Here is an 11,507-nt window from a genome sequence, read left to right on the forward strand (position 1 = left end):
TGTATCACTCCGCCTCAGGTGTTCCAAATACAGTTAATTAAGTTTTAGCAGATTGTTTGTTTTGATTGATCAAGCTGCTAACTCTAAATGACACAGGCCACCAAACTGGTCTGCTGAAGTATGAACACATACGGAACTACTTATGTTGGTGGAGACAACTGACTGGTGAGTAAACAAAGACTATTAATATGTTTTTCCTTAGGTTTTATTTTTTATTCATCTTAATTATCTGCTGTTAGTCAAAAAGCTAACATTAGCATTTAAACATTTTCTAGCTAACATTCCTGTTTGATAAAAACGGTGGGAAAAGCACAACTACCTAGCTAATGGTAATGTTAGCTTATTAACAGTAATGATAGCTAGGAATTTGTTGAATGCTAACGTTAGCTTTTGTTACTTTGCTGTTGTCAGCTAATGAGGTATAAAAACATTTGCGAACCCTTTAGGCAGCTAAGTCACAACAGCTAATATTAGCACTCAACCAATTCCTAGCTAACATTACTGTTAGCTTTTATTACCATTAGCTAGGGAGTTGTGCTTTTCCTACTGTGCGAAATAACACTATCAAAAGGTCACGTTGGCCAATCAATGCCAGCTATCATTACAGCGATAGGCTATGTAATTTACATAATTAGTGGTTGTGGTTGATTACTAGCTGTAAAACGACATTAAATATGTTTTCTCTTGAAATATGGGCCAATGTCCTTTTGGATTATAGTAAGATTACTTACGCTTAAACGATTTACAAACCTGGAGCACAGCAGTACAACATTATAACATTTGAGCTTCCCACCTTTAACATGATGTCAGTGTCATCAGTGTGGATTTAGCAAGTGTCCCATAATGACCTAGAAAAGACCAGTTCATCCCAAAATGAAGGATGTGGTTGAGGTCAGGCCTCTGTGCATTTAAGTCAAGTTCTCCCACACCAAACTGAGAAGCCATTTCTTTATAGGGCAGGCTGCGTTCACAAGGGTCCCTCTATGTTGAAACAGGAAATGTCCAAACACATACTTGGAAACACACTGTTGTCTAAAATATCTGAATCAACATTGTTTGCCAAGTATGTTGACACATATAAGCAATACTCTGGTTCTCAGTAGCTCTCAGTCTACCCACACAGAGAGGCTTTTAGATTCAGAGAAGGATATGAAAACAGACAAAGACAACACTTTGAACAAATACAAGCAAACTTAGACAAAAGCTGCACAAATTCCACATGAATACAACTATAATGGAAATGTTCTAGGCTACACAGATGGCTTTATTTGCTAACATTAAGACAGTACATGTAGTTTTCTTAGGCTAACCTATGGCAAGATATAATGTGCACAGTGTGTGTGACACTATAATACATTTGGTGCTGTAGGGATGATTAGGTTTTATGATATTTCATTCTCCTGATAGATTTAGCTGTTCATAAGAAAAATGACATATGGAAGAAAATAGTTCTGTGCGTGGCTAACAATAGTTGTTGTTAGATGATAATAGATGTTTTTTTCACGCGGGGCCTATTTTCTTTTACATATTTTATGGTTCTTAATGATCAATAGGTACATAAAGTTTTGCAATTGCTTCATTCGATCGCCTCAATTGATCTGGCTTGAAAGGCTCGACCAGCCCTATCCTTGGGAGCAAATAAGATGTAAGAAAGTCGATCACAAAAAAAAGAGCTTGTTATTCCACTGACATGCTCAGGTTGTTATTCCAAGTGTCTGACAACATTATGGAAAGTATTAAACATACCATATGCTCAATAAGTGGATGTGGCTGGCATCCCCTCTAACTGATCTATCTGCTTTGACATATCAAAGATGGAGTCAAGTGATCTGATTGGCTGCTGAGACTCTCTCAGTCCCTGGTGATTTCTCTTCTGATGCATTAAACAGGCTGCCAGGATTATCCGTCTGATTCACTTCCACCAGTCTCTGCAGATTCATTTACTGTTTCTCTGGGCTACCTGTTAGACTTGGAAGCATGCAGAAACTGCCTGAGAGACTGGAAAATATGTAGTAAAAAATACACAATATTAGGCCCAAAGAGAGGTTAGTTTAGGTTATTATTGGGACTACAGCTGTAGTATATTTTTATGTATATTATATGTGCTTTACCTCAAACACAATGCTACCATTATATCTAAGCATATCGCGTCCCTTTCAGCCAACATTTTCCCTCTTGAAGCCATGTTAGGGGGGCGTTTCATTGAATTTTCCCTCTACTGAATTTTTCCCCTTTGCAGCATCAGTAGCACAGAGCCAGCCTCCGACCACACTACGCTGTTCCTGCTTGCTCTGTGTTTTTTTTTTTCTAAGGTTGGGAAGCAAGATTACGCACAAGGACAGCAAATAAACAGAACCAAAACAAAGCCGTGGGGGATTCCGTGTTCCGTGCAGAAGCATCTCTGGCACGCGCCGATTCGCGTGAAAGGAGCACAAAACAGGTAGAAACTTGGAGGGGTTTTCGTTTTTTATGCCTCGGCGCATATCCGGATTGACGGGGGCTACTTTCCATGTCTGTTGTGATTACACACATGCAGAGGATTGGAGGAGGGGGCGGGCGGGGGCTTGTTTAAAGAAATGGGTCGCTGTGGTTAATGTCTCTATTGTGCGGTAACACGCGAAAGTGGCTCGCGGAATGTGGACTGAATAATTTCGTTAGCTAAACCATGTCGACCTGCTTAACCTAGCTAACATTAACCCGAAGCTTCATGTCTTTCCCTGCTAAATTAGAGATTATGTGTAAATACAGTTCTCCGGGTAAGCTAGTGTTACCGCGACAGTGGTTTCGTCAATATAAATAACCGAAAAGTCAAGTTTAACGTCTGCGTAGCGACGTCGAAGATGTGTATTTGACTGTATCGGTTGGCTCGGTACAGTAACGTGAGGCTTCATGGCCCCGCTCACATTCCCGTCTTTTTCCAGTCGGCTCATGCGCCGAACACCTCACTCACATACACCATATCCCTCCACCACTAGTGAGCTCCTGCGTTAATTAGTGCATACATCCAGGTTATATGTGAGTTTGAGCGGCGCTGCTGGAACTTGTTTACATGGAAACCTCTGGGAAGATGAGGGGGGTAACCTTTTCTCCGTAACATCCTCGGTCAACATATGGTTAGAAGGAAAAGGGGGAAAAAAACGAGCGGCCTTTATGGCACCCAAGGTACAAGCAGTGGACGTGACGTATGTGTTTCTCGTAGACAAAAAAACCCCTTGCCTGTTCTGCTATTACACAGACATGTTAACATTAATCCACTTTCTCATGCAGAGTTTGTGTAGACTGTCAAGCTCCCCTGGCGGATACTTGACCAACTTAAATATGTATATAATCATAGGTTACACTGAATAATTTAAATATTATTTCTATAGGATTCAAGGTGGTAAATAAACAATGAAAACCCACAGACCATCTTATCATCCTCAGCTGTCAGTTTGCGTCAACCCCCATAAATCCCTTTTGCCATATCTATTTAAGCTTGAATGCAGTTTGATTATTATCCAGTTATTTATGGATTACCAAAGCAAAAGCACTTTCTTTGAAACCTCACACTTACTGTTCCACTGGTGTATATAACTGGTTTCTTTTGTGTACTAAGATGTCTCTTTCATAAAAGGGTAACTTGTCCTTAATTATTAAAATGTGGCTTAAGAATGTGGGAAATTAACTGTGCTCACTGTGTTTTTGATTTTTTGTCCTGGTTTGAAATTACAATTTTTAGTGGAACTAATTTTGATCAAAAAAATAATCCCTGTGAAAACTCTGTGGTTGTGTTGTGTATCAGAGAGCGGGATGTCAGCCAGAGGAGGAAAGAAGAAGGCCACCAAGCTATCCCGTTCAGCCAGGGCGGGTGTCATCTTCCCTGTGGGGAGGATGATGAGATACCTGCGCACCGGCACGCACAAATACCGCATCGGTATGGGGGCACCTGTCTACATGGCAGCCGTCATCGAGTACCTGGCAGGTAGGGTGGCATGACATGGTTCAAGCTCCGTACATACCAGTTTCAGTGTTTATAACAGCATATTTGTGTATTTAACAAGTTGTGCAAAAGAAAAGAAGAAGAAAATAAAATAGTTTAACTTATATTGCATGTAATTTAATACTTGAATTACTATGACTATGATGAATATGTTCTGATAAATTATACAATTATGTTATTTGTTTCAATAATTTTTTAGATAAATATAAAACGAATAAAAACGCAACAACAACATAGAAAATTACTTTGACTAAAATGTGCGTAAATTCCTGGACTGATTAGACCCTCAATAAAGCATTGTAATTATAAATTCTGAAAACTGTGTTCATTGTGGAACAAATAATTTTGGAATTAGGAATAAGTTCCCTGGGCCATAAAGCCTGTCGTACAAAAAGCATTGCAAAAGAGTGAAAAAAAGACTTAAATACGTGTTTATTTGCTGTGTCTAAGTCCACATCACTGCTTCAACACAGTTTCTCACAGGAGATGCAGATTTCAATGCCTTCACTGTCGTGTTCTTTCCACCTGATGGGCCGAGAGGCACACAGTGGAAAGTAAATAACACCAGAACACACACTGCATGTTTGATGGGTTTCCAAACTATATTTTCTCTCCTCTCAGCTGAGATCTTGGAGTTAGCAGGAAACGCTGCGCGGGACAACAAGAAGGGCAGAATAACACCCAGGCACATCAAGCTGGCTGTGGCCAATGACGAGGAGCTCAACCAGGTAAGAGATACAAAACACAGCTGAACTTACTCTAATGCGTTCATATTGTTTGGAAATCTGTGTCTGTTGTGTGCAGTGGGTTAACCACTAAAAACAGCTGTCTGTTTGTGAGCTGCAACAACTACAGTGAGCTCAAGTAGTTGAGGGCTTCTGCAGAGTTGGTAATAATTCTCTGCAGGTATATCAATATGAGCTACAACTTTGACAGTACACACTGTCATTTGACCCGTTGTTGATATAAACATATTGATCAAGTTTTGGTCTCTAAATAAAGAGGTCAACATTTAAAGACATCTGCCATCTGGGGCAGCCAGTGGATCAGGTTGCGTAGTGCACCTTTAACCTCCTCTGCTCTGTCAGAAGCACCAGTGGCTCCATCACTACAACCACACGTACGGCTGAGCTGTGGTCAGGCTCAGTAGGGATTTTACAGAGATATCAGATATGTCTGGATACTGTCTGACCATATGGGTAAAATGCTTAATATATAAACAACTTTGTAATGATCGCAGAAGTGTAGCTAAGTAGTTATAATTATGTAATGATTGTTCTATCATTTACAAGGTACGCTGCTGTCATGATAATGTGACTCAGGTCTTTCCCCTGTGTGCGGGGCATATGCGTGGTTGATTGTGAAGGTTTCAGCTCACAGCAGATGGTGTGTGTAGCAGCTAATATTTCAGAAGGCGTTAAGTATCACAACACTGAACAACCACATTCATCTCACATCTGTTTGCACAGAATAAGTCGGAGGATGACCTTCTTTTGGAGACATTGTGTTTGTTTTGAATATTGTCAAGGAAGTTTAACTCTCTGTTTCTGAAATGTTTCCTCCATCAGCTTCTGCGGGGGGTAACCATATCAAATGGGGGGGTCTTGCCTCGGATCCACCCAGAGCTGCTCTCCAAGAAAAGGGGGAGCCGGGTGAAAGTGGACAGCCAGGCATCCGTCCCAGAGAAGGAGGAACGCTCAAAGAGCAAGAAGCCCGTCAAAACCGTAAAAAAGGTCAAAGGCAAAAGAGGCCGCAAGCCAAAGGTCAGTGACACCAACAGAAAGGAAAGAACACAAACGTAGATAGAGGGGGAAACCATTAATAACACTCCCATATGATGCAAAGGAAATTCTTCTGAGATTGTTGTACACTGACCGAAACTTTCTTAACATTAGAGCCAATATTGCCTAAAATGCGGTATCTGGTATCTGCAAGTACGTCAGTCAGTTCTGATACCATAATGTATTTGACCCCCACCCAAAAAAATTCAACAGGTTTCAGGTAAAGCATCATTTGAGGACGAGGTTCTCAGTCATCCAGGTCATGGTAATTCTAAGCTTAATCCAAAAGGCAGCTGGACTTGGTTGAAGTTCTTGAAGACGTTTCACCTCTCAGCCCAAAGGCTTCCTCACTTCTAAACTGACTGGTGGACGGAGCTGGAAATATAAGCCTCACCTCTCATCCGTGTCTTATTTATAAGCTTCTGTAGGTCATTAGTAAGTACTAATGACCTACAGAGGCTTATATTTCTAGCTCCGTCCACCAGTCAGTTCAGAACTGAAGAAGCCTTTCTGATGAGCGGTGAAAAGTCTTCAAGAACTTCCACCAAGTCCTGCTGCCTTTTGGATTAAGCTTAGAATCATCATGTGAGGGTAACAAACAAACGAGTGTAATATTCGTCAACATACTTACATTATAGCAATTAGTTTAATAATGTGTATTTTTTTAGTCCCGCTGGCATCATGGACTGGTAATGGACTGTTTCTAGTCTCCCAACCACTCAAAGCTGCTTTTACACTACCTGTCACATTCACGCTCTCACACTCACATTCACACATTGGCAAAGTGGCAATCTCCAATCAGCTCTATGCCCAATCATACCCGATGGCTGTGCCACTGGGAGCAATTTGGGGTTGAGTGTCTTCCCCAAAGACACTTGGACATGTGACTGTAGCAGTCAGGTTTTCAGAGGTATCAGGTTTTGCCGACACTCAAGTCTCTATATTAGAATTTTTATTGGAAAGGAAAAAAACTAAACAAATCTCCAACTGATGACAAACGTTTTGAGACGTATACAGATTTAGAGGGAAAATCTACTTATTACAGATGTATCGGCCAATGAAGAGAACTTTTGAGCCAGAATGAACTTGCACTCGTTTTGTCTGTTCAGCTGTGATGCCCTACTATATGTATAGTAAACATGGCCTGTTCCACCAGACAGACTTTGTAATGAATCCATTTCTAAATCACTCCAAGTATTGTTTCCTGCAACATAAGATGTTTAAGAAATGTGACATACCAAACTACTCGATGCTTGTGTGTTAAATCAAGAAATGTGATTAGAATAAAAAAACTAATAAAGCAGGAAAAATTCAGACTCAGGAAGTAATGACATTTCTGATCAAAGACAAGCTGTCAAAGCACTGGATGCCCTCTTCATCCTTGACACTTTACACTTTGCACTCATAAAAGTACTGAGGTTTGACGCCCAGATGCTAACTCTCACATGATTTAAGTTTGGTGTAATTGTACCATTTTTTTCTCCGTCCGGCAAAGAGCACAGACAGCGAGGCTGTACCAAACTCCACAGTGGAAGACGGTCCTGGAGAAGGATTCACCATTCTGTCAGCAAAGAGCCTGTTCCTCGGACAAAAGGTAACACGCTGTTATTAGACCCAGGGTAGGCCAGTGCTGGTGTGTGGAATAAGGCTGCAGATAGTTGAGATAAATTGGTACTAAAGGATCTTTTTATTAAGGACTTCAGAGTAACAGCCAGTGTAAACATTTAATCATTAAAACCATTTAGACTGAAGCAGAAAGTGCAGCAGCTGTTTCCTCACACTGTGTTGATGGCTTTGTGGTTCCGCAGCTTTCACTAACGGAGAGCGAAATCAGCAAAATTGGAACAATCAAGGTGGAGGGGATAATTAACCCCACTAATGCAGAGATGGACCTCAAAGACGGAGTGGGTGAGGAGGAGTATTTAACTTCTTATCACAGACTTCACTCTATACGTCGAGTGTTGTGCTCACCTGCTGCTCTGCTGTTTTCAGGCAACGCCCTGGAGAAAGCCGGAGGCAGAGAGTTCCAGGATGGAGTCAAGGAGCTACGGAAAGCACAAGGGCCTTTGGAGGTGGCATCAGGTATAACGTGAATCTCCATACGTCGATAAGCTGTCAGCCGGGCTGGGTTATGATGTTTGAGGTCTTTCTTCAGCCTTGAGTAACAGATGCGTTTCACATAGATGAAGAGCAGCAGACAGAACCGCCGCTGGGCCTCGTCTCCCCAGAGGCGGCGAAAAGCTAAGATGATCATAAAGAGCTTTTAGGCGGTTATGAGACAGATTGAATTTAATACTGATACTTACAAAAACAACCATCAGGACCATCAGCGAGAACATTGACTTCTTCTACTGTATAAGGTCATATTTAATGTCTGTTCCCGCTGCCACCGGGTCGGTGTCAGATGCGGTGATTCACAGCACGCTGCTCAAACAGCCTTTGTTTACATTTTACAGCAAAGGTTCACAGTGATTGATACGTGCAACACTTAAAAGACAGCAGGAAGATTTGTTTTCATTACAGAGCAGAACTTACGCATGTACAGGACACCATCAGTTAAGAGTGAAGAGGTAACGCTTTGAAGAACTTTTGTATCGATCTTGGCGACACTCTGATCAGAGAAGCTTTAATGAAATGACTGTCTGAAGCATAAACGTGTTCTCCAACTTGGCTAGCATCGTAACTACAGACACCTAATGAGGGTAAATAAATGTGTGTGTCCCTGTCAGGATGCGAAGGATGCAACTTGTGTATCACCAAGTTCAGGTCACTTTGGGTCTCGAGGTTTTTGTTTTTTTGGGGGGATGAATTATGAGTGTCATACTCATAAAATTGAGTCAAGCCCAAGGACCTGTTTCGAGAACTTCACATTACATCACTGTTTGACATCACCGGCTAGCACAGCATGAAACACCAGGTCGTTTGTCTGTGAACACTCTCTCCCTGTGTTGTAGTACTCAGGGACACCTCTCACCCCGGCCACTGTTTACCCTCCTCCTCTCAGGGAGGTGCTAATCTCTGTTCCAGGACCAACAGGATCAGGAACAACTTCTTCCCTCAGCTGTCACCTTGCTGATCTCTGCACAACTCTGTGATAGCCCTCTCCATCCCCAAAAGCCCCCTACCTCTCTTACACCCTCCTCCAGTAACTGGACCTCCTTTTTTTGCACTTCTAGTTGCTAAACTGCATTTGGTTTTCTCACTCATGTAATCAGTGCAACGAAAATGAAGCTAAATCTAATTGAATACAAGTGAGTAACATGAATGAATTAAATTGTGGCTTGTATGGACCCCCATCTCTTTAGACCCCAGGTTTGTGTTTAAGGCTGAAGTCTCAGACTTTGCGTCTATGTGTTTGCACCCCGCAGTGGCAGTGAGCCAGGCCACCGGCATGGCGGCCCGCTTCATCATCCACTGTAACGTCCCTCAGTGGGGCTCGGAGAAGTGCGAGGACCAGCTGGAGAAGACGGTGAAGAACTGCCTTTCTGCAGCAGAAGAGAAGAAGCTCAAGTCTGTGGCTTTCCCTTCACTTCCTGCCGGACGGTGAGCTCCACTCTCAATCAGTAATCTCACTTTAAAGGGTTTCTGTGTCAATCAGGAAAAACACTAACTACAGCATGTGAACAAAGAGGAATAGATGAGTCTCCAAACGTCGATGAAAGTGCCGGAGACCACTGGAACAAGTGGGCATCATTAAAGAGTTACAATGCAAAATACATTTATAATCTATTAGAAATGCAGCCTTTGAAAGAAGTGAAACTCCTCTTTGTATCATTAAGCTTTGCTGCTGTTTCAGGCCCCGATCAGACGTTTGCAGGTTGTAAAACGCAAGGCGCACCGCACTGCCTTTTCTGTTGAAGCCTACGGTTAAAAAAAGAGCAGCTTGCTGTGCCTTTTTTTTTTTACTGTTGTTAAGGCAACAACCGAATCATTAGCTGTCATGAACATAACCGTTATTTTGTAAACTGACAGAAGGCCCGCCTCTACATTCATCCGATTGGACAATGAGAAAACACGGCAATGACGTCGGGCGCTTTTCTGCTTTGAGTTGAAGTTTTTTCAACACGAGGTGCTCAGCAACGCAAAAAGCGCCACTCTCATTGAAAACCAAAACGCGCTCTGTCTGATCGGGCCCTTAAGCAGTAACACACTCCCTTTATGGACCAGATATCAAACATGGGACCAGTATCTCTTTCCACAGTGGTCCTTTGAATGCTCGAACCACATTCATTTAATTTGTAAACATTCACTTTGTCTATGTGTCTAGATAAAAAAGCCATCCCAAGATGGTTGAAGGCACCAATTTTCCATATTCAGTGTTGTAAAAAAGCTGTTGTCCAACAGTAACACCAACCAGTCAAAGCAGCCACTTCCATGTTCTGTGAGGTAAAATGATGTTTTTGTCAATGGAGTCTGGTGGCTTTAAAGAGAGGCAGGTGCAGGCTCTTACCTTAACAAAATAGTCATTCTGCGTAGGACTCCTCTTTATAATGTTGTCAGACACTTTGAATAACACTCTCAGCCTGTCACTGGCAGAAAAACAAGCACTCTTAGTTGACATACTGAAAGTGTTGTTGACGCATCAGACGTTTCAGCCACTTCAGCCTGTCGCAGCTTCTGCAGAAGAGATCTACTGGAGCGTTTCCAGGACCCCAATTTATTGAAAAAGTAGGGCCCAGGTGTTTTTAATGGCTGCTGGGTTTCAGGCAGTGTTCAGACCGGTTTAAGCTCTGCATGCAAGTTCACGTTTCTTGAAGACATCCGGTATTTCCTGTTTGCCTCATAATAATCACGAACAAAGATAAAATAATACCAATGTAATCACCCTTCAAAATCACATCCTGCATCAACCCATGGGTTTGTTACCACAACTGGACTTGTTGGATATGTCGTGTCCCCAGCACCGCCCCGCACACTGTTCCAATGCGAGGCCGCCTGCTCACCACAGACTCCTCTAACCAGCTGAATCTCTCCCACAGGAACGGCTTCCCAAAGCAAACAGCCGCCCAGCTCATCCTCAAGGCCATCTCCAACCATTTTGTGTCGTCCACCAGCTCCTCCCTGAAGAACATTTACTTTGTGTTGTTTGACAGCGAGAGCATCGGGATTTACCTTCAGGAAATGGCCAAGCTGGACACCAAGTGAGGCTTCCTGCTGTAGGGGTTTGTTTTTCTAACTGTTGTTTGTCCCGGCTGTAGGTAGGTGATATGACAGTAGGGGTTTCATGTGAATCTGTTTTGGTTTAAAAGGAAAAAAACAATATTTGTGAGTGGAGTGCTGTTCACATTTCTGTTCCATTGTCCCTTAAAAATATCAAATTCTTTTTAGATTAGATAATTTAAATCTGTACGGTTTGCTTTTATGGTTCCTTGTTTCATTGATGTTTTTACATTCCATGTACAAATATAACAGTTTTTTTCCTGGCCTCTGTAGTTTCTGATACAGTTAGTTTACTAAAAACTGTGGTTCTCATTCTGCTTTGAAATAAAAACTCGGATGTTTTACACCAGAGATCTGCTCCGACTTTCTACACTCTTCTTTTCCTTTGCTCTCATGTTGAGAATTCGAGTCAATTATTACACTAAAAACGACAGAGATAATTGATCAGAGAACGAGCATTTGATCATCTAACATAAAATGCTGATTGATGACTGTGTGTATGTTGTATATTACAGGCAATTCAACCCTTTGCTTACAGCAGTTAACTTATTAAATATCTTAGCAGCCTGTCAGAATAAGTTTTCAAC

General features: G+C 42.0%; 1 protein-coding gene across 1 annotated transcript; it reads left to right on the forward strand.

Moving 5' to 3' along the window:
- The first annotated feature begins 2,267 nt into the window (after positions 1 to 2,267).
- Positions 2,268 to 11,269, forward strand: macroh2a2 (macroH2A.2 histone). The gene is made up of 9 exons (XM_069658512.1): positions 2,268 to 2,440; positions 3,782 to 3,961; positions 4,601 to 4,707; positions 5,548 to 5,742; positions 7,256 to 7,354; positions 7,569 to 7,668; positions 7,753 to 7,842; positions 9,129 to 9,303; positions 10,740 to 11,269. Exons 2-9 carry the CDS (start codon positions 3,790 to 3,792, stop codon positions 10,903 to 10,905), a joined length of 1,104 nt encoding a protein of 367 aa, XP_069514613.1. The 5' UTR covers positions 2,268 to 2,440; positions 3,782 to 3,789; the 3' UTR covers positions 10,906 to 11,269.
- Positions 11,270 to 11,507: the final 238 nt, after the last annotated feature.

This window comes from Semicossyphus pulcher, unplaced genomic scaffold (genome assembly GCF_022749685.1).
Source record: "Semicossyphus pulcher isolate SPU_LCO1_2020_fin unplaced genomic scaffold, fSemPul1.0.p SCAF_12, whole genome shotgun sequence".
NCBI lineage: Eukaryota > Metazoa > Chordata > Actinopteri > Labriformes > Labridae > Semicossyphus > Semicossyphus pulcher.

What these genes read in the sequence shown, in the direction of transcription:
- macroh2a2 (XM_069658512.1), top strand. Translation starts at nt 3,790, where the DNA reads ATGTCAGCCAGAGGAGGAAAGAAGAAGGCCACCAAGCTATCCCGTTCA. An exon ending in ATGACGAGGAGCTCAACCAG is followed by an intron (nt 4,708 to 5,547) that starts GTAAGAGATACA and finishes TTCCTCCATCAG; the next exon opens with CTTCTGCGGGGGGTAACCAT. An exon ending in GCCTTTGGAGGTGGCATCAG is followed by an intron (nt 7,843 to 9,128) that starts GTATAACGTGAA and finishes TGCACCCCGCAG; the next exon opens with TGGCAGTGAGCCAGGCCACC.